This window comes from Peromyscus maniculatus, chromosome 19, assembly GCF_049852395.1.
Source record: "Peromyscus maniculatus bairdii isolate BWxNUB_F1_BW_parent chromosome 19, HU_Pman_BW_mat_3.1, whole genome shotgun sequence".
Classification (NCBI taxonomy): Eukaryota; Metazoa; Chordata; class Mammalia; order Rodentia; family Cricetidae; genus Peromyscus; species Peromyscus maniculatus.
In genome coordinates this window covers 22,062,765-22,088,792 of record NC_134870.1, presented here as the reverse complement: position 1 = coordinate 22,088,792, position 26,028 = coordinate 22,062,765, and the positions used below count along the sequence as shown (strand labels likewise).

The 26,028-nt window shown below is 49.5% G+C and overlaps 1 protein-coding gene across 5 annotated transcripts; it reads left to right on the top strand.

Annotated features, from left to right (window-relative positions):
* The first annotated feature begins 9,717 nt into the window (after positions 1–9,717).
* On the top strand, positions 9,718–24,530 carry Proc (protein C, inactivator of coagulation factors Va and VIIIa). Of its 5 annotated transcripts, none has more exons than XM_006977939.4 (9): positions 9,718–9,872; positions 11,884–11,970; positions 13,232–13,395; positions 14,109–14,133; positions 14,256–14,393; positions 14,489–14,623; positions 21,136–21,281; positions 22,446–22,563; positions 23,844–24,530. In XM_006977939.4, the coding sequence occupies exons 1-9, from the start codon at positions 9,827–9,829 to the stop codon at positions 24,431–24,433; spliced, it is 1,449 nt and encodes a 482-aa protein (XP_006978001.1). In that variant the 5' UTR covers positions 9,718–9,826; the 3' UTR covers positions 24,434–24,530. The 5 variants fall into 5 exon arrangements, with proteins under 5 accessions (XP_006978001.1, XP_015852138.1, XP_015852141.1 ...); XM_015996652.3 differs by having other exon boundaries at positions 13,229–13,395; XM_015996655.3 differs by having other exon boundaries at positions 9,735–9,872; positions 11,880–11,970.
* The last annotated feature ends 1,498 nt before the right edge of the window (positions 24,531–26,028 follow it).

The window sequence follows — 26,028 nt, the reverse complement described above, 5'->3', positions numbered from 1 at the left end:
AAAAAGAAGAACCAGAACTAAAGACGGTTTTGTGAAACTTTGGTTGCATTGTAAAACGTGTTTCTTACTGCCAGCTGAGGATTCAAAGGAACGTCTGAAGGACACTGCCAGACGCCAGTGTGGATTCTAAACACAGCTGCAACCTGGGTCACCAAGGCTGTCTGTCCGGCTCTGCGGATGAGGGCTCACGGCTCATTCCTGCCATAAAAGTGCAGGCCTGACTTCCGAGAAGGTTGCTGGGGCGACCAGCTGGTTAATGGGTAACTCTGCTCCTCCATTCTCTCCTTTGCTCCTTTCCAGCCCTCTGTGTCCCCCCTGGAGCAGGACGTGGCGCGGTCAGGGGACACTGACTCACAGCTGACTCAGCGCAAGGCGTGCAGCCAGGGGGCGCCTGGCGGAGCCGGCTTTGCCCGCCGCCGCCGCTCTAGGAGGGGCCTGGGCGCGCAGGGTGGTGTTCTAAGGCCCTAGCAGGGGACCTCAGATCGCACCTGGGACAAAAGCATGGCCAGCGAACACCGTGGTGAGACCTTCACTAGCCAGTGAGGCTAAAGCGTTGGTTCCCTCCTGTAGCCTGATCCCTAGAGCACAGCACACACACCCCCACCCCGCTGCCAGGCTGCTCCCCCCCCCACCCCCCCCCCGGGACCCCTTGGAGAACTATAGCGCACCTTCGACCTGGGCTGATTTATCTCTGACCTCTTCACCAGGCAAAGCCCAGTGAGAGAAACAACAGCGTCTTTGCTTGCTCTGTAACCTCCCAGGTTGCCCAGGGCTGTGACAGAGGCCATGGGATACGAGTTTGGGTGGGCAGCGTTCAAGATTCAACCCCAGACACACAGCCAGCTACTCAGACCAACCCCCACCCCTATAATACATAATATTATATGACATATAATATATTACATACATTGTACATGATATATAATGTAATAGTAAATGGCATCACATAATGTATTTTATATAATATATAATGCTACATATTATATGTACACTATGTGTATGTATATAATTAATATAATATATTTAAAATTTTATATATGAACAGAATACAGTGGCCCATGCCTGTAATTCTGGCACTGGGCAGGCTGAGGCAGGAGGATGGTGAATTTGAGGATGTTGTGGACTACATACTGAGACCCTAGTTTTGTGTTTCCTCCTGTCTTCTGATACAGTCATTTATTTAACTCGTTATTAGCTACTTATTACGTAATTAAAATGTACATAGCCAGGTGTGATGGCCCACGCCTTTAATCCCAGCACTCAGCAGGCAGAGGCAGATGGATCTCTGTGAGTTCAAAGCCAGCCTGGTCTACGGAGTGAGATGGTGAATTCCAGGACAGCCAGAACTACATAGTGAGACCTTGTCTCAAAAAAACTATATATACATACATATACATATATATATGAATGTATATGTATGAATATACATAAACACACACGAGATGGGGAGGAGAAAGGAAAGAGTATCGGGAGGGAGAAAGGAAGGAGAGAACAAATACTTTAAAGAATGAAGGAAAATACAAACACACTTAATTGACACCTGTAAATGGTGAATACTGCCCGTCAACAGAATCTAGAATCAGCTACAAGACTCAAGGCATGTCTGTGAGGGACTTTCTAGATTGGGTTCACTGAGATGAGAGATGACCCACCTTAATTCCCTGTATCGGGGTCCTGGAGTGAATAAAAACGAAAACGTCAGCTAGATACCAGCCTTCATGTCTCTCCGCCTCCTGACTGTGAACACAATGTGACCCTCAAGCCCCCGCCTCCATGCCTTCCCCACCATAACGACGTGTTCACTGGAGGTGTGAGCCAAAATCAACCTCCTATGAGCTGCTTTGTCACAGGAACGAGAAGAGGAACTAATGCACTGGTATCACCGCGCTCACAAGCGTCAATCTGTCCACGATACAACGGTAGGACATTTTCATTCTTCCTCAGGACAGCTGGGATGGCGAGTTTTAATTGCCAACCTGACATAATCTGGAATCATTTGGGAAGGGAGTCTCTAGCCATGTCCGGAGGGGACTGTCTTGATTGCGTTGATTTATGGGGGGAAGACACAGTCTGTAAGTGGATAGCATCGTTCTCTGGACCATGTAACAGAGAAGAAAAGCAAGCAGAGTGTAAATATGCTTTCGTTCACTCATCTCTCGGTGCTCTTAACTGTGGGTGCGGTATGACAAGCTGCCCCGGGTTCCTGCTGCCTTGCTTCCCCGCAGCAGTGGACTCTAGCCTGGAGGTGTGAGCCCGGGGAAAACTTTCTTCCTCAGGTTGTTCTTGTCAGGGTTCGTTTTGTTTTTCATCCCAGCCACAGGAAACAAAACTAACACAGAAGCCATCAAACTGAAGGCAGTTGAACGCCAGCGTTCTCTGACATGAAGTTACCGCCCCTTAGTAGGCCCACATGGTGATGGCCCCGGGTACCAGCCCAGCGTGTTGGCACTTTCCCCTGAGAAGAGTGTCCTGGAGAAGAGGCCATGGGCGTGGCCACACTGAGACTGTTACTGTGTCGTGATGGTGGCTAAGGTCTGTGGTGCTAGTCTCCAGGCCTTTTGAACCATGTATTCATCCCAGGCAGGTAAACAGCCTTGACTGTCCTTCACAGTGTCCCTCTGTCCTTTAGAGCTCATCCAAGATCCTCTGGTGGCGCTGGAGGAACAGCTTAACATATCTGAACTCGACTGTGCCTGAGTCCGTTTCCTGTTGCTGTAATAAAATACCTGGAACTGGCTGATTTACAAACAATAGCGGCTAACCTGTGTATTAACTACTTGTTTTATTGCTGTGGCAAAAATATCTGACAAAAGAAACTTAACGAAGAAAAGACTCATTTTGGCTTAGTTTTTTTTTTCCCCAAAAAGTTTTATTTTATTATTTTATGTGTACGGGTATTTTGCCTGCATGTATGTCTATGCACCCCTTGAGTCCCTGGTGCCTGAAGACATCAGATTCCTTGGAACTGGAGTTACAGATGGCTGTGAGCCACCATGTGAGTGCTGGGAATCAAACCCAGGTCCTCGGCAGGAGCAGACAGTGCTCCTAACCACTGAGCTATCTCTCCAGCCCTGTTGGCTCAGTTTTGAGGGTGCAGTTGATCATGGAAGGGAAGGCATGGGGGAAAGAGCCTGAGACACCCACAGTCATATTGCACCCACAGTTAGGAAGCAAAGGAAGATGACCGACTTACATTTTCCTTCCTGCTCAGTCCAGGACCCAGGCAACGGAATGATGGTGCACACACGTAAGATGGGGCTTCCCACCTCAATTAACCTATCTAGAAACGTCTTCATAGACATGCCCAGAGGTTTGTCTCATAGCTGATTCTAGATCTTGTTAAGTTGAAAACCAGTATTAACCAGCACAATCTGGTTTATGGTTCTGGCAGTTGGTTAAGTCCCAGAGCACAGTGCTGACGTTTGGTGAGAGACTTCATGATGCACTGTAACATGACCAGACGGAGCAAGTGTGCTGGAAAAGGCTCACTTTAAAGACAAAGCCAGTCTCTCAGCAACCCTGCACTATTTGCCACATATGCATGCAGATGGGTTGGCTGTCTCTCGGTATCTGGACAAGTTATCTGTACTACTTCATTCTACAGTTTCACTAAAGCCTTGATAGAAGTTGATGTATTTAATCAAAAGTCTTAAGAGATAAGAAATTGTCTTAGTTAGGGTTTCTATTGCTGTGACCACAGCAACTGATACAAATGAAAACATTTAATTGGGGTGGCCCACTTACAGTTCAGAGTTTCAGTCCATTATCATCAGGATGGAATATGGCAGTGTGCAGGCAGACATGGTGCTGGAGAAGGAGCTGAGAGTTCTACATCTTGCAGGCAACAGGAAGTGGTCTGTCTCACTGGGTGTGGCTTGAGCATATATGAGACCTCAAAGCCCAGCTCCACAGTAACACACTTCCTCCAACAAGGCTACACTCACTCCAAAAAAAGCCATATCTCCTAATAGTGCCACTCCCTTTGGGGGACGTTTTCTTTTCAAACCACCACAGAGATATTTTCATATTAGCATGACTCTTAGAAGGACCTGACAGAATGAGCTCTGTGGTGTAAAGGGCTAGAGCAGCTACCATGTGCCTCCCCCTCATTTATTCAGGCTATTTCAGTTATAGCTTTTTTTATTGTTGCTTGTTTGATAGAAGGATTGCATTAATCTTTGTTGTAATATCAAGTGTATAGATGTTTAGCTTGTATGCATTTATATGCATTTCATGAGTGCAGTACCTGCATGGACCAGAAGAGGGCCTTGCATCCCATGCAACTGGAGTTACAGATGGCAGTGAACCACCATGTGGGTGCTGGGAATTAAACTGTGTTCTTAACTGCTGAGCCATCTCTCCAGCCCCTGTTTAGAAGGATTTCTGTGACAAGATCTCATTATATCTTGGGGCTAGGGAGATGGCTCCATCAGTAAAGACCTTGCTTTGCAAGCATGATGACCTGAGTTCCCCAGAACCCATGTTGTAAAACTGGTTGGGTGGAGGTGGCATGCACATGTTATCCCTGAGCTGGTGATGTGGAGACAAGCAGACTCATGGGATTCACTAGCCAGTCAGCCTAGCCAAAGTGGTGAGTTCCAAACCAATGAGAGACCCTGTCTCAAGAATTAAAAAATAAATAAATAAAAAGAGATGAACTGGAGGCTGGAGAGATGGCTCAGAGGTTAAGAGTACTGACTGTTCTTCCAAAGGTCCTGAGTTCAATTCCCAGCAACCACATGGTGGCTCACAGCCATCTGTGAGGAGATCTGGTGCCCTCTTCTGGCCTGCAGTCATATATGCTGTATACATAATGAATAAATCTTAAAAAAAAAAAAAAAAGAGAGAGAGAGAGAGATGAACTGTGCCATTGCTGTCCTCTGTTGGCCAAGGGTGTCCTCGGGCTTCCACACACAGGCACTTATGCACACATGCACACACACTCCATAATAATGATGAAATAAAAAATGAAAATAAATGGCAACATCTAATGCTGGCGAAGACAAAAAAATAGAACGGCTGTGTATCACTGTAGGCAGGCATATTTTTGTGTATCCATCTGGCAAACAATTTGACCTTTAAATAATGGCGTGAACGTAAACATGAAATCACTGCATGATTCATCAAACCCTTTCCGAGGTATTTACCTAAGAGAAACACAAAGACCTCCACACCAATGCTCTAGAATCTGTATTTAAAAGGAGCCAAGAACTAGTGAATGGACAATGAACTAGGCTGCATTCATGCAATGGAAAAACTCAGCAATAAAAAGAGAGGGGACCGGCATCAGGGAAGGAGGCCAGTGAAAATGGTGTCTCCTGAGAAGTCCACTTATGCCATAAACCCCAGGGGTAGAAATCAGATCAGTGGTGGCCAGGGACAGGGCATGGCCCAAAGAACCGAGAATGACAGAAATATGCAATATCCTGATTGTAGACTTTGCCAAAGCAGATTGAATTTAACATTCAAAAAGCTGATATTGGGGCAGGAGAGAGGGTCATCAGTTAAGAGCGCTCTTGCAGAGGACCTGAGTTCAGTTCCCAGCACTCATGTGCAGTGACTTGAGACTGCCTATAACTCTAGTTCCAAGGTATCTGACATCCTCTTCTGAAATCCTTGGGCACCCACATTCACTGGCATATTAGCTCACATAGACATACATGCATACAGATAATTCAAAAATACATATAAAACAAAAGAAAATGAATAACAATCGGTGTTTAAAAGGGGTGATTTTATTGCATATAAGCTATGCCTCAATGAATCTGACTTTAAAACAAAAGTTTCTATGCCACTAGAATTGGCTCCATTCACCATTACTTCTCTTCTGTTTTTCAGTGTCCCAGGATCTCATATAGCCCAAACTGTCCCCAAACTTACCAGTAGCCAAGGATGAGCTTTGATTTCTGATCCTCTTGCCTCTACAACCCGAGTGCTAGGATTAGAGGTGTGCTGTGCACCATCCTTCCTGATTTAGGCAGTTTGGGGCATAGATTCCAAGAGGGCTTTTTGCACACTGGGACAAGCACTCTATCAACCGAACCCCATCTCCAGCCACCACCTCCAGTTACTAACTGGACTCTGTCTGGTTTCTCTCCCGCCCTGCCTTCTCCGCAGCAGAGCCAGGGATAATGCACTCAGGGGAGCAGACACTGGCTGATCAAGAACTTGGGTTAAGAGAGACTCAGTGGGTCAGCCCACCCTCCACAGGCAGCCCACTCTGCCCACGCTGCAAAGGCCAGATTCTAGTGCCTACCAGCAGAGGGGGAGCGGTCCCAGGTGTGTAGAGTATATTGTTAATCTGTCATGATGGTGCGCATCTGTCATCCCAGCACTTGGCAGTCCGTGGCATGAGAACTGTAGAGTGTTGAGGCCAGCCTGGGCTACATAGTGAAACCTTGCTTCAAAATATGAAACCAAACAAACCACAACCACCCCCCACGTGCCTGAGGCATGGGTGAAGTTAAGAGTGACTGGCCACTTGAAGATGGGAGCTACTGAGGTGGGACACAAGTCAGCTGTCCTTCACCCTGTCCCTGACCTTGATAGGCACTCAAGACTCTTGTCTTTTTGTTGTTGTTGTTGTTTGTTATTTTTTTCAGACAGGGTTTCTCTGTGTAGTTTTGGAGCCTGTCCTGGATCTCGCTCTGTAGATCAGGCTGACCTCGAACTCACAAAGATCCACCTGCCTCTGCCTCCCAAGTGCTGGAATTAAAGATGTGCATCACCACCACCTGGCTGACAGTTGTCTTTTATAAAAAGAGATTTTCAATGTTTTTGCTTAACATGCAACATTATGACATTTTCATACATGTATGTCATTGTTTGATCATACCTGCCCTGCCACCCTTCCTTACTCTTCCTGCCTCTCACCCTACCCCCTTCTTCCTCACTCATAGTCCCCATTCCACTTTCATACTATCCAGCTATCGATGTATCATATATATATATATACACTCATATGAGAGGAGACAGGCAGTATTTATCTTCTCTCTCCATTATTTATTTTTTAATTTTTGAGACAGGGTCTCTCATTGGTTTGGAACTCATCCCTTTGGCTAGGCTGACTGGCTAGTGAATCCCATGAGTCTGCTTGTCTCCACATCACCAGTTCTGGGATAACATGTGCATGCCACCCCCACCCGACCAGTTTTATAACATGGGTTCTGGGGGCTGAGTGGCATAATCTCACTCCTTTGTGACTAAATAAAACTCCACGGTGTGCACGTGTGTCACATTGTTTTAAGCACACCTCTGTTGATGGACCCATGGTTGGCTTCACATCTGGGCTGTTGCGAGCTGGGCTCAAGGAACCCGGATGTGCAGATGTCCGTGCTGGCACAGCTTCCTTCTGTTCACACCCAGGAGAATCACTTGACTTTTATACCCACAGACATCCTTGAGATGAGAATTGTCCACAGATCGTTTGAGTCAAAGTAAACACCCTGTTTACTTTGTATAAAACATTTAGTTACAACTTGTAGGTGCTGATGAGATGACTCAGTGAGTCTGTACCCATAGACCCTCGCTGACAAGCCCAAAGATCTGAGTTCAGTTCTTGGAACCTACGTGATGGAATGAGGAATCAACTCTCTAAGTTGTCCTCTGACCTACACACACACACACACACACACACACACACACACACACACACACATACATACACACACACGAATGCACACATGTACACACACACACACACACGAATGCACACATGTACACACACACACACGAATGCACACATGTACACACACACCCATATGCATGCATGTAAATATGCATCTTATTGATCTGGTGTTACAGACATGTAGCTGAGGCTCCAGAGAAGTTAAGCAATGCAGTCAGTAAGGAGCCACGCTGCCCTTTGACGCAGGGATTCTGATCCCAAGCTGTAAGGTTTCAGACCACCTCATCGCTCACAGCCTTCCAATTCTTTCCTTTCCTTTTAGTATGCCTTTCTTCCATAAGGTGAGTTCAAGGCTGTGCTCTGGAAATCACAAGTGCCTTGTCTCCCCAAAGCCCTGCTGTGATATTTGCAGTAGACTTTGCCTGACTGACCTACAGTCAGGTACACTTGAGAGAGACACTCTCATCAAGGTGCATCAGAGACTGACGCCACCCAGGACCTCCACCTATTGCAGCATAGTGTAGTGGCCGCCGGCCATGGGGTGGCACAGAGTCCCCTGCCGGAAACCTGCAAAAAAAACTCAAAGCTCTTGAATGGCTAGTGGCTGGTAACACAGAGCACCATGGAGAGTCCCCCAGGAAGTCTGAAGTCCTGAGGAGCTCTGCTGAGGAAGCGCAAGGATCGTCTGCAGGCGGTCTGCCCGGCCTACGTGACTCCCAGGCAATGGACACATCAGTATTGCAACTCCCAGTCTCTGGGTTTGGACTTTGCCACCTTGGGCAGAGTCCATCCTGTAGGCTGGGGTCAGTGTGTGCACCCTGCTAGACTTGCCATGCAATTGACCTTTTGAGTGAAGTCGGAAGTGGTGGGAGCGGAGGAAGCCGCTGACACCGGACATCTGCTTGGTAGGCTGGGAGAAAGGCAGCGGACTTGTGGGGCAGCCACACCTGGAGCAAGAGCACACGCAGCAAGCGTTTATTTCACAAGTTCCTGGAAAGTTGGGTAGGAACTGTTGCATAGAAGCCAAACAAAAAGTTCTCCAGGGTGCACAAGCAGACCCTTGTGTGGTCTTGCATTTGGCCTTTAATGCCTGGGTGACCAGGGACTCAGTTCTGCAGGAAGCCACCACAGCCCGTTCACAAACAGCCACCGGCTCTCCACTTCCGATAAGTCCGTTTCTAAGCACCTCACACTCCATCTCGCCCCTGCTTCACCCACCCCAGTACTTCCCTACTGCCTGTCTTAGGAGCACACACCCACCCACCACACCCACCCACCACCTCACCTCCAGTGGGGAAAAACTTGGGCAACTGTGGCCCGAGCCACCACCACCCCCCCTTCAAATTCCTGAATCCAGCCCCACACCTGGACAGCTCACTGAGATCTTATTCTTCGGGACTGAGATGGAAAATCTGATGGGCTCCCTGGGTCAGACAACTTCCCCGCGGGCCCAAGACAGATGGACCACTTGGAGCCAACCAAGCTCCCAGTTCAGAGCAAAGACTTCCTGGAGGAGAAGGGTCAAGTCACCGAGGGCGTTAGGGCAGGGGAAAGACGGTAGGTCCCCTGGAACTGCCAGTCTCACAGAAGGAAGGTGCTTAGGAAATGCCAAGGGATCGGAGAACAGCCAGGGCTACATCCGCCTCTCTTTTTCCCAGACATCTTAGCGAGGAGCTCCCTGCAGTTTTTTTCTCACTAGCCCACCAAGTGGCCAGGTGAACCCGAGCTTTGTTCTAGGGCAGACCTGCCTCCCACCAACTCTGTCTCTAAGTCAGCAAGTAATGAAGACTTCTGAGCATCCCCTCTGTAAGACAGAGGGGGCAGTAAGAGCATCTTAGCGCTTATGGCGTTCTAGATTTGATGAAATGCAGAATCACTTTCCAGTGCGCTGCCCGTGAACAAGCTGTGATATATTTGCTTGTTTGTTCTTAAAGATTCCGTTCCCTCTCTCAACCAGTCACTACAAGGCTAAAACGAGACCGCGCTTGCCAATCTGTTCAAGCATGCTCAGCCCTCGCTTCTCCCAACCCTCTCTTCTAGACAGCTTCTTTGGTAGGCAGAGGTGAGCGTTGGACACACGGCGGCTTGCAGACTGGGGATCAGAAAACCCTGGTTTGTTTGTCTGAGGAGGGGGAGGTTCAACACCAAAGGCTAAAGCAAACATTTGTGGTTACGGATTAACCCGACTCCCAGACTGACATGGCGTTACCGGGACGAAATTGCAGTTTCTCCTCGGCCCACCCCTGTAAGTCCCCCTCAAGGCAAAACTGTGAAGGGCTGTGGAGGAAGAGGGTGGGGAGGACAGTGGGGCTGTGAGGAAGGTAAAAACCTTGAGCCAAGGTTCTCCAGGCTGACTGAAGCTTGGGGCCAAAGGAAAGCAGGCCCAGACTCTATCCTGACCAGTGGGTCGGCATTCCCTGTAATCCAAGTGGCCCTCTCGACGCATCAAATTGTGTGGATCAAGCGGAGCTCAGCCGAGGGGTTTTCCATGATCCAGAGCCGTCCTCAGAGGCGTCTCAATACTCAGGACCCCCACTACTCTACCCTGTCCTCTAAGATGGAACCTGTAAACCAGGAAGTCAGCAAAGGAGGACTGTGAGCCGGCAGGGGCCGTGTGGCGGGGACAGGCGGGCCTGCCCACCCGATCGTGGGGACACTAGAGGCTTTGCAGGTTGACAATTGGTTTGGGGCAGGGATTAAGGTTCCAGAGCTAGGGCCACACAGGCTTGGCCTTGAAGCCCAGCTCTGCCCCTCTTCTAAGTGTAGGTTTCTCATTAGCGGTTCATCTCCACTGTACTTCTGCGTTCCTTCTCACGAAAAGGGGGAGAAAACATTAATGTCGACCTCTTGGGGGGGTTGTAACCCTAGACTACGCCAGTAACAGTGAATAGTGACAGACAGCGTGTGTGTGTGTGTGTGTGTGTGTGTGTGTGTGTGTGTGTGTGTGTGTGTTGGGGGACTGGGGAGATGGCTCAGTTGAAAAAGTGCTTGCTTTAAGTGTGAGGACCTGAGTTGGATTCCCAGAACACGTGTTTAAAAAAAGAAAGAAAAAAAAAAGTCGCGCGCACGCGGTGGCGCACACTTACAATCCCTTACAGTACTAGGGCACAGGAACAAGTAGACCCCTTGGCCTCGCTGGCTGGCCAGCCTACCTGATGAATTCCAGGCTGTGAGAGACCTTGTCTCAAAAAAGAAGGTGGAAGCCAGGCATAGTGACGCACCCCTTGAGTTCCAGCTCTCAGGAGGCAGAAGCAGGCGGATGTCCATGAGTTCAAGGCCAGCCCGGTCTACATAGCAAGTTCCAGGACAGCCATGGCTACCTCATAAAACAAACAAACAAAAACCTGGGGGGGGGGGATGTGGACAAGGCCTGGGGAAGGACAGCGGAGATTACGCCCTGGTCTCCACATGTGCTGCACACACGAGAGGCCTTATGTGCGTTACTGTTTTTTTTTTTTTTTTCCCAACAACTCTTTATAGAAGAAAGGCATTTTATCCATTTTACAAATGAGGACACCGGAGAATGTAAACATCTTGTCAAATAAATGTTGCATGCTCAGCTCTCTCTCTCTCTCTCTCTCTCTTTCTCTCTCTCTCTCTCTCTCTCTCTCTCCAGAACGAACTGGAATTTGCCCCCGGGCAGTGACCTCTCTGCTTTCAGGTAGCTGGAGTGAGCCTAGCTCTAAAGACCAAATGTCTGCCTGTGTGTCTGTGAACAGTGTAACCCACTCCCAGCCCCCGCTTCCACACAGACAATAGAACACACAGATGTCCCTCCCTCCCTCCCTCCCTTTCTTGCCTTTTCTTTCATTCATTCGTGTGTGTGTGTGTGTGTGTGTGTGTGTGGTGTGTGTGTGTGTGTGTGTGTGTGTGTGTGTGTGTAGGCAAGAGATAAACCTCAGGTATTTTCTTCAGGAGCTATTTACCTTGTTTTTTGAGGCAGGGCCTCCTGCTGGCCTGGAGCTGGTCAGGCAGGCTATCATTTCTGGCTGGACGGCCAGCAATCCACACGAACCTCCTTGTCTCGGCCTCCCCAGGACTGGGATTGCAAGAACGTGCCATGACACCTAGATTTTTGTTTTAACGTTACCTGGGTTCTGGGGAGCAGACTTCAGTCTTCGTGTCTGCACAGCAAATGCTTTATTGACTGTGACATCTCCCCTGCTCAGGGGTGACCCTTTCATTCCATCTTCGGGGGGTGTTGGGGGCAGAGCAGCTGTGGGTGTCCTTGGAGCTTAGAGGCTCTCCTCAGACAGGTGTCAGCAGCTCCAGGATGTGGCAAGTGAGAATCTTCCTGCTGTTCGCGTTCACCTGGGGAATTTCTAGCATACCAGCCCCTTTTGGTAAGACTGCCTCCATCTCCCCCCCACACCCCCCCCCCCCCGCACCCTCCACACCCCTCCACCCCCCAGCCCCCAACCCTCAGAACCTCCATGGGCTTCCCATAGCACCGGCATACACGGCCTCTCTAGCGTTGCCTCAGCTATCTCCTGAACTTGTGTCCTTCTTCGAATGCCCCATCTACCTACCAAGCCCTTTTCTAGCCTGCCCTGCCCTGCCCTGCCCATGCCAGCTCTCTGCCCCCTCTGCACCCTCGGCTCAGGGGGACACATCCTCCTCTACACTCCTTGCTCAAGTCCCCCCCCCCCTTAGCTTTTCTCCTGCCCGAGACAGGCATCTCTCAGAGCTGAGTGGGCAGGTCTCTGTTCTCCGGGTGTCTCTGCCCAAGGGGAAGAGATGGGGACTGTGTGATAGAGGGTGTTGGAAATCAAGAGCCGAGACAAGAAGGGCTCACTCAGCTATGCTGGGAGAAGCGTGAGACCCATGTCGCTTTGCAGCCTTATTCTTTTATGATTATTTATTATTAGACAACATTATATATGGTTATTTTTTTTTCCGTGTACACACAACTGCAGTTTTTTGTTACTTTTTGTTGTTGTTTTTCGAGACAGGGTTGTCCTGGATCTCTCTTTGTAGACTAGGCTGGCCTCGAACTCACAGAGATCCGCCTGGTTCTGCCTCCCGAGTGCTGGGATTAAAGGCGTGCGCCACCACCGCCCAGCTTTTTTCTTTTAAAGAAGGTAATTTTTTTGCTGGTTTTTTTTTTTTTTTTTTTTTAAGATTTATTTATTTATTATGTACACAGAAGAGGGCGCCAGATCTCATTACAGATGTTTGTGAGCCATCATGTGATTGCTGGGAATTGAACTCAGGACCTCTGGAAGACCAGTCAGTGCTCTTAACCACTGAGCCATCTCTCTCCAGCCCCAGAACTGCAGTTTTAACAGCAGCAGGATCTGGCATTGCCCCTAAGCATTTTGTTCTGCACAAGACCTTGTTGAGTGTTCCAGGCGTGCTCTCAAAGGAAGATCTGTCTGGTTCAGAGCGCCTGCTCTGCAAGATCCATACCACTGTTCTCCCAGAGGGACCTGGGAACAGAGCAGAAAAGCAGGGCACAGCGTCCTTCCTGTGGATGCTGTAAACACTAAAGTTAGAGGGACCAGGGTGAGGTCTTCCCAGGCTCTCTCTAGCTGGGGTTCTTCAGACCCCTTTTGGTCCCTCTTGGGTCCCTCCTCCGCCTCATTGACTCCCATCCCAAAGCAGACCCAGTGTTCTCCAGCAGTGAGCGTGCCCACCAGGTGCTGCGGGTCAAACGTGCCAACAGCTTCCTGGAGGAGATGCGGCCGGGCAACCTGGAACGGGAGTGTATGGAGGAGATCTGCGACTTTGAGGAGGCCAAGGAGATTTTCCAAAATGTGGATGCCACAGTAAGACCACAAGGCTAGGTCCCGAGGTTGGGGCCGGGAGGGGTTGTTGGATGGGGGGCTGGTGGCTGGATAGGACCTAGAGAAGCAGGGGGCATGACAACTATCATTGGGGGGCCCTTTTTGGAGTCATAAGAATTAGTTGGTCATGTGGGTGCCGACTTTATTTAAAGGCTTGGTCAGGGCACAGAGGACTATAGGAACCAGGACCCTGAAATGCAGCTCCGGGAAAGGCCATCTGGGCAGCCCTCTGTGGCCACTGGCCACTGCTGCCTATCTTCCCTGTCTTTCCCTCCCTCCCTGTGACCTGGCGATCTTCCTCTCCTCCAAGATACCCTGCACCTTATGGTTATGCATGTGACCAAGACTTTCTAATGTCTGTCTCCATGGGGCACTCTGAGCCTTGGTCAGTTGAGGCCTAGTTAGAAACAGACTCAGAGCCAGCCAGTCATGTCTCCAGCCCAGACGCTCCAAAGGCAGCTGGGGAATGACGGGGCTGACGAAGGCAGAACAGACTGTAGGGATTTAGACACTTTCCACTGAGGAGGCAGTGAGCAGACTCGGGCTGCATGTTGAGCGGTGTAGTGGGGTGGGCAGCTGTTGGTCTGGAAGTCCTTTCCACTCCCTGGACCGCTCACATCCAGGGGGAGGCAATGCCTTGCGGGCTTCGCCTAGGTGGTGGTGCTGGGCCCTGACACTCTTCTCTCCCGCCACAGCTGGCCTTCTGGATCAAGTACTTCGGTGAGTGAGTCCTAGACACCTGCATGAAGGATAGTCGATGCTTGCTTCAGGGTCGCGGAGGTTGGAGAGGAAAATGGAGGTACCCACCATCCTCTACTGCCCCATCGCGCTGTCTTTCACAGATGGTGACCAGTGTGCGGCTCCGCCCTCGGACCACCAGTGCGACAGCCCGTGCTGCGGGCATGGAACATGCATCGACAGCCTGGGCAGCTACATCTGCTTCTGCCATAAGGGCTGGGAGGGCAGGTTCTGCCAGCAGGGTGAGGGGACCTCGGCAGGGGCAGGCGAGGCAGCGGGGTGGGCTGAGGTGGGATCTGGAACCACTACGAGCTATCTGCACTCTCCTGTCGCACAGAGCAGGGCTTCTACAACTGCCAGGTGAACAACGGAGGCTGCTTGCACTACTGTCTAGAGGAGGGTGGCAGTCGGCGCTGCGCCTGCGCTCCAGGCTACGAGCTGGCAGATGACCACATGCGCTGCAAGTCCACCGGTGAGCCAAGGCAGGCCTGCAGAGAAAACCCTGCCCCATACAGGTCCGGGGTGAGCCAAGGCAGCCCTGCAGAGAGCACCCGGCCAACACAAGCCAGGAGGGAGCGCGCTCCCAGAAATCAAGTACATCTTGGGGACCCTAGACAGGTGGACATACCCTGCTCCCCCCTCACCCCCGACCCTGTGTGTAGACTCTTGCCGGTTTGCCAGCCTGGACATACCCTAGAGCACAACTGTCGTCTGCCTCTGTCTCTGTCACACACACACACACACACACACACACACACACACACACACACACACACACACACACACATTCTGAGGGGACCTAGGAACCAGGTCATCAGTGTCTTCCTCCACCTACCCTTCTGGATGTGTTATTTCCTCACAGAACCCTGGTTTTGCCTTCCTTTTCAGTTTTCCTTGAATTTTTCTTTTGAATAAGTTTACTTATGTGTGTAGTTTAAAAAGTCAGGTAGTCCACTCAGGAGCCAGAAGCAGGTGGATCTCTGTGAGTTCCAGGCCAGAGTGAGTTCTAGGACAGCTAAGGCTACACAAAGAAACTCCGTCTCAAAAAACAAACAAACAAACAAAAAAGTAAGATTAAAAAAGAAAAAAGAATATTGTTTAAAAAAAGATCTTACCCCTATAAAACCTTAGTAAAGTGTTATAAATGATTAGCATTTAAATATCAAGAGTTTTTTTAAAATTTTTTTGTTTTATTTTCAGACAGGGTTTCTCTGTGTTTCCCTGACTGTCCTGGAACTCACTCTGTAGACCAGGCTGGCCTCAAACACACAGAGATCTGCCTGCCTCTACCTTCTGAGTGCTGGCATTAAAAGCATGAACCACCACCACCTGGCTGAGTTTAGAATTTTTTAAATAAAAATGTTTCACATATAATCTGTATGTATAAAATAAATATGTGAATATGGAACCTGTAAAAAAATATTTTTTATACAAATATGATTGCATGCCCCCCCCAACACTCTTTCCAGTTCATCCCCACCTCCCCTCCCATCCTGATCCACATCCTTTCTTTCTCTCCTTAGAAAACAGGTATCTAAGGAATAATAATAAAATAAGATAAAGTTTAAAAATTGAAAAATGACAAAACAGATAAGAAAAAGAGTCAAAAGAAAAGCACAAGAAATGCATGTAGATGCACACACGCACACACGCACACACATTTGCACACACAGGAATCCCATAAAAACCCAAAACTGGAGCCCATAATATATAGGCGGAGGATGTGTAAGGTTAAAAAAAAAAAGCCCTGACTTAGCATTATGAAAGAACCTCCAGTTGACTTCCTCCTGTGTGGGCCATCTACTGCTGGGCATGGGGCCAATACTTAAGAGAGGTTTGTTTCCCTAGAAAGGTTCCCTTGGGGGAAACTTACTTTTCATTTGCAAGTGGCTATCAATTGGAGCTAGCTTCTGGATTAGGGATGGGGCACGTGTCCACTCCTCTCAGCACAGAGCCCATCTGGTGCAGACCCGAGCAGGCCCTGTGCATGCCGACAGTCTCTGTGAGTTCGTGTGTTGAGTCTAGAAGGCCTTGATGCCTCGGTGTCCTCCATCCCCTCTGGCTCTTCCACTCTTTCTGTCTCCTCTTCCACAGAGTTCCCTGAGCCCTGAGGGGAGGGATTTGGTGGGTTCATCCCTTTTAGGGCCGAGTATTCCAAGGTCTCTCACTCTCTGCATGTTGTCTGGCTGTGGGTCTCTCTCTTTGTCTCACCTCCTGCAGGAGGAAGCTTCTCTGATGAGGGCTGAGCAAGGCACTGATCTATGGGGACAGCAGATGTCATTAGGAGTCATTGGATTGCTGGGTTCCTTTAGAGAGCAGTGGTATTTGGTTCCCCCCTTGTCTCTGGCCTATTTACCCTCAGGTTCTTGGCCACCCAAGCCGCGTTGGGCATGGGTTCCACCTCATGGAGAGGGCCTTAAGTCAAAGCAGACACTGGTTGGTTACCCCCACAAGCTTTGTGCCACTGCTGCCCCAGTGTGCCTTGTGGGCAGGGCACTCTTGTAGATGGAAGGGTCTGTAGCTGGGTTGCTTTTTACCCTTCTCCTTGGGCAGCATGCAGAGTACCCACCAGTACCAGGGATACTAGTCCATGGGGCAAAGGCTCTGGGGAGGCACCAGCTGTCATTCCCCATGCTCAGTGAGTTTTGTGGGTGCTGTCAGCATCAACAGGGCCTTAATTTACCGTCAGTTTGTGGAGAACCACCAACAACCTTGGCATTAGGCTGGGTTGTTTGGAGGTTCCCATGGGACACCTTTGGCAAAGAACTCAATTAGATGTAATCCATTCCTGGTACTGGAAGCTTCCTTTGGTGGCAAGAAACATCCAGTTGTCCCTCTGCCTCCCTTATTATTCAGCAATTTCATTTAGATGGTCTTCATATATGTGCATACTGTAAGAAGCTTCTACTGTGCTAGGTTTCCATATGACCCCTCAAATGGCCCTTAGTTTTAGCCATCCCTCCCCCATGTTCCCACCTCACCCCATCTTCCCTCCCCTCTCTGTTCAGTCCTCCCATTCCAGGCCCTCCTCTATCTAGTCCATCCATAACTATTTATTCTATTTCCCCTTCCTAGGGAGATCCATCCCTCCTCCATAGTCCCTTACTGGCTACTTAACCTCTGTGGTTATATGGACTGTAGCTTGCTTGTCAATGACTTAACAACTAGCATCCACATATAAGAGAAGACAGACCATATTTGTCTTTCTGGGTTTGAGTTAGCTCACTCAGGATGATTTTTTTTCTAGTTCCATCCATTTACTTGTGAATTTTATGATTTATTCATTTATTTACTTTAGATCTGAGTAATATTTCGTTGTGTAAACATACCACATTATTTTCATCCATTTATCTACTGACAAACATGTAAGTTGTTTCCGGTTTCTGGCTATTATGAATATGGTTGAGCAGGTGTCTCTGTAGTAAGATGAAGCATCCTTTTGGTGTATGCCCAAGAGTGGTATAGCTGGATCTTGAGGGAGATGAGTCCCATCTTCCTGAGGGAATGCCACACTGATTTCCATAGTGACTGCACAAGTTTTCACTCCCACCAGCAATGGATGCACGTCCCCCTTACTTCACATCTTCAGCAGAACCAGCTGTCGGTTGTTTTATTGATCTTGGCCATTCTGATTAGTGTAAGACAAAATTTCAAAGTAGTTTGATTTACATTTCCCTCCTGACTAAGGATGCTGAAAATTTCTTTCAGTGCTTCACAGCCATTTGTGTGGATTCCTTTTTTGAGAATTCTGTTTATATCCATATACAATTTTTAAATTGGGTTGTTTGTTTTCTTGCTGTCCATTTTTTGAGTTCTTTACACATTTTAAATATCAGCCCTCTGTCAGATGTGTAGTTGGTAAAGATCTTTTCCCATTCTGCAGCCTGCCACTTTGTCCGAATAATGGTGTCCTTTGCCTTACAGAAGCTTTTCCATTTCATGAGGTCCCATTTATTAATGTTGATCTTGGTGCCTGTAATATTGGTATTCCGTTCAGAAAGTCTTTGCCTGCATAAATGAGTTCAAGGCTATTACCTACTTTCTCTTCTGTCAGGTTCAGTGTGTCTGTCCTTATGTTAAGGTCTTTGATGCATTTGTCATTGAGTTTTGTGCGGAGCGCTAAATATAGATCTATTTGCATTCTTCTGCATGCAACCATCCAATTTGACCAACACCATTTGCCTTTCTTTCTCCATCTACTGTGATGGAAAGTTTTACTGATAAAGTAGTCTGGGCTGGCATCTGTGGTCTCTCAGAGTTTGTAGGGCATCTGTCCAGGACCTTCTGGCTTTTAGAGTCTCCATGGAGAAGCCAGGTGTTATTCTTACAGGTTTGCCTTTGTTATTTGCCCCTTTCCCCTTTTCCTTTCCAGCTTTTAATATTTTTTGTTCTGTATGTTTATTGTTTTGATTATTGTGTGAGGAGGGGAATTCATTTTTCTGGTCCACTCTGTTTGGTGTTCTGTATGCTTCTTGTACCTTAATAGTTATCTCCTTTTTGTGAAGTTCAGGAAATTTTCTTCTATGATTTTGTGCAAAACATTTTCTGTGTCTTTGGCCTGTGTTCCTTCTCCTTCCTCTATTCCTATTATTCCTAGACTTGGTCTTCTCATAGTGTCCCAGATTTCCTGGATGTTTTGTGCCTGGATTTTTTTAAAAATTTATTTAACATTTACTTTGACCGAGGTGTCTGTTTCTTCTATCTTATCTTCGATGCCTGAGATTCTCTCTTCCATCTCTTATATTCTGTTGATGAAGTTTGCCTCTGAGTTTCCTGCTTAAGTTCCTACATTTTTCACTTGCAGTTTTCCCTCAGTTTGAATTGTATTTATTGATTCTATTTGCACTTGTAAGTCTTGAACTGTTTTCTTCCTCTCATTACACTGTTTTTGTTCTCACAGATTTCTTTAATGGATTTGTCCATTTCCTCTCTAAGGAAATGAACAGAGTGTATTCATAAAGGCCGTTTTTGAAGCCCTTGTCTGGTGCTTCTACATTGCATTGCTCAGGGCCTGCTGTGGTAGGGTTGCTGGGCTTTAGGGGAGACGTCTTGTTGTTGATTGTGTTTTTACACCGGCGTCTAAGCATCTGGGTTTGGGGTGATTGCAATTGTAGGAGCTGATGGTGTTCTCGTCTTTGGTTTCTGTTGCCCTTTCTGGTTCTTTCTGGTTCTTAAGGAGTGTCATGGCTATGGGTTACCTGGTCGGGAGCACGTCTGGGATCCGGCCAGATATGGCCACTGGGTATTCAGGAAGTGCCTGTGGAAGTTGGAGGCTGAGACAGCAGGATGGGGTGCTGAGGGAGCCTGTAGAAGATCCTCACCATCTGCCAGAGGTGGGGCACGGAGGAAGGGGAGGCTACACAGCGGTATGCTGCCGACACGTGGATGAGCCGGAGGATTGGATTTGGAAAAGAGGAGGGAGACTGAGAGCCTGAAGGTCGCCTACCGGCTTCCCTGCGTTTTGATTTTGTTGACGCTCCCCCTGTGCTCTCTCTGTTGTGTCTTTCTGGATCTCTTACACCATTCATGCTTAGTGCCTCTTCTATTTCCCATGTCCCACTATTTTCCTGGAACAGTCTTCTCATGTATCCCAAGCTGACACTGAACTCATTGTGTTGCTGGCGATGACTGATTTTCCTATTCTCCTGCCTTTACCTCCAGAGTGCTGGGACTATGGCCATGCACACCTGATTTTATTTGGTGCTAGGGGTGAAACTCGGAGCTTTAAACATGCCAGGCAAGCACTCTACCAACTGAGCTTTGTCCCCAGCCCTGACTTCGCATTTTTTTCAGGAAACTATTTACAGCTCTATCTTCTAGTCTCTGTACAGAAACACGCTTTTAAACTCTGTAATTACTTTGGAGATTTGTTTATTTTATGTGTATGGGTATTTTGCCTGTGTGTGTATATATGTGCACCACATGCATGTCTGTTGCCATGGATCCTGGAACTGGAGTTACAGACAGTTGTGAGCCACCACGTAGGTGGAGACAGCAGGATCCCTGGGAGTCACCCGTCAGTCAAGCTCTACACTCAGTGAGAGCTTGTCTCAAAACTAAGGCATAGAAACAAGAAAGACACTCAATGTTGACCTCCGGCTTCTACATGCATGTGCAACTGGACACATGCACACACACACACACACACACACACACACACACACACACACACACACCCTTCTGGGGCTGGTAAAATGTCTCAGCAGTTTAGAATACTTGCTGTCCTTGCAGAGGACCCTAATTTGATTCCCATCACCTACGTGACAGCTCACAACTGTTCTTAGCTCCAGTTTCAGAGGATCTGATGACCTCTTCCTGTCTCTGAGGGCACCAAACACACACAGTGTACTTAAATACAGTGTACTTGCATACACGCAAGCCAAACACTTATAAACACCTAGGAAAAAAAGAATACTTAGCTCTTTCTCCATAATCTGCCCCCCTACTTTGAGAGAGTGTCACATGTAGCACAGGCTGACCTAAAAACTCACTATGTAGCCCAGGCTGACCTAAAACTCACTATTGTAGCCTAGGATGATCTTGGACTTCAGATCCTAGAACTCTACTTCTCCAGTCCTGTGGTTACAGATGTGCGTTACTTTGGGATCTAATCCAGGGACTTATGTGTTCTAGGCAAGCATTTTAGAAACTGAGTTCTATTCCCCAGATCACTCCATGTAATTTATTATCCCCCGAGGAGCTTGGTAGCATCCGAACAGGAGCCTTCCCTTATGTATCTCGGGGATGCTCACTCACCCATAGCCCTGGAGCATGAGTCCGGGATATCTTTCCTCATCAGTTCAGAGACCCTTAGGTAGTAATAGTGCTTGGCCAGTTCTCGCCAGTAGGTGGCACTATGTGATTGTGAGTCCCAAGCTGCACGTCTTGAATCCTCCATGGTGGCAGCCAAGCCTGCCGAGGACAGACGGACCTGGGGAGCCTTGCCTGGGAGGCCCTTTACCACCTCCTCTCTTTTACCTTTAGTGAATTTCCCATGCGGGAAGCTGGGGAGGCGGATAGAGAAGAAACGGAAGAACGTCAAACGGGACACAGACCCAGAAGATGAACAAGAAGTCGACCCAAGGATCGTCAACGGAACGCTGACGAAGCAGGGGGACAGTCCTTGGCAGGTGAGGGGGGGAGACAGTCTTCTGGGACACCCGCTGGCTCGAGACAAGTGTTGCTGCTCCAGGGGACAGGGTGAGAGCTGGTAAGGCTAGGAGCGGGCATGTGCCGGGAACGGCATGTGTCTTGTTAGAGTTACTGGTGCTGGGACGCAACACCATGACCAAAGAAACTTGGGAAGGAAAGAGTTTGTTCGGCTTACATTTCTACATTACAGTCCACCACCAAAGGAAATCAGGACAGGGATTCAAGCAGGGCAGGGACCTGGGGGGCAGAAACTGATGCAGAGGCCATGGAGGGGTGCTGCTCACTGGCTTGCTCTCCAAGCTCGCTCAGCCTGCTTTGTCGTAGAACCCAGGACACCAGCCCATGTGTTGCCCGCACCCGCAATGGGCTGGGGCATCCTCTGTCAATCACAAATTAGGAAGGTGCCTTCCAATGGGATCCAATGGAGGCATTTTCTCAAGTGAGTGTCCCTCCTTTTGGATGTCTACGACTTGTGTCGGGGTGACATAAAACTAGCCAGCACAGCATAGACAGCAAGCAGGAGGAAGCGGTCCAGTGTTGAGGAAGGGATGGAGAGACAGAGCCTTTGTGGCTGGGAACTGAGGCGGGGACTATGTTTCTGGAGCAGGGTCTTGTATAGGAGAGCTAGAAGGGAGTGCTGACCCCCAGCATCCCCAGCTTCGACACAGGAGTGAAAATTGGTTGTTTCTCACCTTCGCCAGGCTCTGGATGAGGCGTATACTAGCATTTCACCGATTCGGGGAGCTTAGAAAACTCTGGAAATAGCTCAGTAGGATGAGAACCAGGATGGCCATCAGGACGGGGGCAGAGGGAGGCCCAAGAGAGATACCTCAAGCAGCCTGAGTGCCACAAAGGTTTCCCTGAGGATGCAAGGCCTGGCCCAAGCCCCAGCAGGAGAGCGCTTTGACCCTGGTCTGGCAGAAGGTGACTATAGGAACTGCATAGGCTATGTCAGAGAGATGCCCTGACACAGGCCAACACCAGACCGCGTAACAAAGAGAAAACACTGGGAAAGACCTTAAGTCTACGTGTGCCCGTGGGACCAGGAATGCAGGGGAGTGCTTGAGAACTACTGAGAGCCATGTAAGACTTGGATCCCGTGCTAGGAGTTGTCAGAGGCAGCCCTGTGATGTTACTTTCAGGCAATCCTCCTGGACTCCAAGAAGAAGCTGGCCTGCGGAGGAGTGCTCATCCACACCTCCTGGGTGCTGACGGCGGCCCACTGCATGGAGAACACCAAGAAGCTTACCGTGAGGCTTGGTGAGGGCTGCAGCCGGGCAGGAGCAGCCGGAGGCCAGGGATGGAGCAGGGGAAGCAGGCTTGCTGCCCCAGGGTGGGCGGTGCTGACAGTGACTTCGGCTCCACAGAGGACGCTTGGGGGACAGAGGCATCTGTGTTAGCACGGACGGGTTCACACTGGGACTCCAGTCAGCTCATTTCAGACCTAGGTCCACACGTTTGTAAGTGAGGGGTGTCACACAGCCAGGTCTCCTCACTCCCACTCCTAGGGAGCCAGCTCTGTGTAGGCCTCAGCGCCTGGCCATGGTCAGACCCAGGACTCTGTGTGAGTTTCACAAAGACTGACAGGGTGGAGCGGCGTCAACACTGGCCCGCCTTGCTAGCTGCTCCCCCCAGGAGTCTGAGGGTCCCCAAGTCTAGGCCCTACTCTGTGACGATTTCTGGAGGGGCTTTTAGTAAACACTATACCAAAAAGAAGAAAAGGGGGCCAAGGAATAGCCTAGGGGTTAAGATGAGGACTTGAGTTCAATGCCCAGCACCCACGTAGAATCCAGATGTGGCAGTGTATGGCTAAGAGGCAGAGACAGGAGGGTCCCTGGGGCCTGCTGGCCAGCCAGTCCAGCTGCATCTGTGACCTTCAGCTTCAGTGAGAGGTATATAAGGTAGAGAGCGATCGAGGAAGACACCCAGCATTGACCTTTGGCCTCTGTATGCACACACACACACACACACACACACACACACACACACACAGGCACCCTCCATGGACACAAGCACACACATACATACATATGCAAGGGCATGCATAATAAAAGAAAGGGTACCCTGAGAATGACAAAATCGATATGATCTACCTTCATCGTGGACAGCGGCCTGTGGCCCTGCTTCCCGGAGCCATCAGCTGGTAGGGAGGACCTGTCTCTTCTCTGTGGTCCAGACCATTGTTCCTAGCAGCGCCTGGGGCTTGCTGATGACCAACCCCCTTTGGGTCTGGCCGCCATGGAGCTAGTCTCTCCAGCAGCGTTGACTTTTGTTCCCTTCCTGCCGTCTACAGGCGTCTCTGGCTTCTCTGTTCTTTCCACTGTGGATTCTGAGTGCAGAGCGGGCCCTCTGCCCCTTAGGAACTTATGCCCTTGGGCCCATCTTCTAATGCTCCTGGCAGGAAAACTCACCTCTGCTAAGGATCTGGGGCACGGGGACCCAGCTCAGGGCTTCGCGCAGCTGGGCAGCAGAAGCACTGAGGACAGGCAGGCTCCTCCCGCCCCCTCCCAGCCTACTCTGATAGTGTCCTTGCTTTGCAGGTGAGTATGATCTGCGGCGCAGGGACCACTGGGAATTGGACCTGGACATCAAGGAGGTCCTCGTCCACCCTAACTACAGTCGGAGCACCAGTGACAACGACATCGCCCTGCTCCGCCTGGCCCAGCCAGCTACTCTCTCTAAGACCATAGTGCCCATCTGCCTGCCGGACAACGGCCTGGCAGAGCGGGAGCTCACTCGGGCCGGCCGGGAGACGGTGGTGACAGGCTGGGGCTATCAGAGTGACAGAGTTAAAGACGGGAGGAGGAACCGTACCTCCGTCCTCACCTTCATCCGCATCCCTGTGGCCCCACGGAATGAGTGCATGCAGGTCATGAACAACGTGGTCTCGGAGAACATGCTGTGTGCGGGCATCCTTGGTGACAGCCGGGACGCCTGTGACGGGGACAGTGGAGGACCTATGGTGGTCTTCTTTCGGGGCACCTGGTTCCTTGTGGGCCTAGTGAGCTGGGGTGAGGGCTGTGGGCACCTCAACAACTATGGCGTCTACACCAAAGTAAGCCGCTACCTAGAATGGATCCACAGCCACATTGACGACAAGGATGCCTCCCCGAAGAGCCAGAGGGTGTAGCACCTCTCGCTGCTCATGCCTGGACCTCACTCTTAGAGTGAGGCTGGGCTCGTGAATACCACAGCAGAGGACATTAAAGGGGCATGTAACAAACATACCCACTTGAGTTCCTGTCTGTCTTTCCGTCCTTTTTATGGGCTATACTGGAGAAAAGTAACATTAACTGAGCATCTACTACACACCAGGTGCTTTATGAAAAGAACCTGCTTAACTCCCAGAGCAGTTCTGTGGGGTGGGGGTAGGGGAAGATCCAGCAAGAGCTGAGGCTGATATAACTTGGGGAGGGTGGTTTATAGACAGGAATTTTTTTTTAATGTCACTACAAGAGACTAGAGCCTTTCTCGGGGTCTCAGAAAGACCAGTGCTAGTTGCACATTAGAAAAGCTTACCAGTGGCTTATGACAGAGGCAGGTGGGGCTCAGAAGGGTCATGTGGTGGAGCCAGGATTCAAACCAAGGACACACTCCCAAGCTCAGCTGTTTCTCCATTGCTCCTGGGAGCAGCTGGAGTGGGGGGTGGGGGGGTGGGGGTGGGGGAGTGAGTGTGTGTGTATATGGGTGTGCATGCACATATGTGTGTTTGGAGGCAGGAGGACAACTTCATGTGTTGTTTCTCAAGCACTGTCCACTTTTTTTTTTTTTTTTTTTGGCCCAGGGTATCTCACAGACCTGAAATTTATGCAGTAGGCTAGGCTGGGTGGCCAGCGAGCCCCCCACCCCCACCCCCAGCTTTGACAAGTGGAGACAGAGGATCAGTAGCCCACTGGGGAAGTAGCCAGATGTCCAGAAGGTGCTGCTCAGAATGACCTTACAGCCCTGGTGAGGAAGCTGTTTAAGAATGAAGTTATGAGCTGGGCGTGGTGGTAGCACCTGTATTCCCCACAGCTCATGGAGCCATAACACCCCCCACACACCCACACCCACACACACCCCCACACACACCTTTCCCCCAACTTTCTCAGGCCTTACATGGAAATATGGGCCCAGGTTGGAATGCCAAAATGTAGTGGTTTCCCCTCCTACCAACCAGCTCCCAAATAAATACATGGAGACTTATTCTTACTTATGAATGCCTGGCCTTAGCTTAGCTTGTTTCTAGCCAGCTTTTCTAACTTGAGTTATTCTGTCTACCTTTTGCCTTTAGGCTTTACGTCTGTTCTATATACCTCTTTCCTTCTCACTCTGTGACTGGCTGTGTGACTGGGTGATTGGCCCCTGGCAACCTCCTCTCTTCCTTTTCTCACGCCTCCCTCTTCTCCCAGGCCTAGATTTTTCCTGTTTATGCTCTCTGCCCGCCAGCCCCACCTGTTTCTCTCTCCTGCCTAGCTATTGGCCATCCAGCTCTTTATTAGATCATTAAGGTGTTTTAGAAAGGCAAAGTAATACAGCTTTACAGAGTTAAACAAAAATGCAACATAAAAGAATGCAACACATCTTTGCATCATTAAACAAGCATTCCACAGCATAAACACATGTAACAATCTTAAAATACTATTCCACAATAGGAAGCTCATTCTCCCCTGGCCACAGCTTCCCAATGGAGCTGACATCAGACTTCTGCCTGGGCCTTTCCACGGCCATTCACCATCTGCCCAA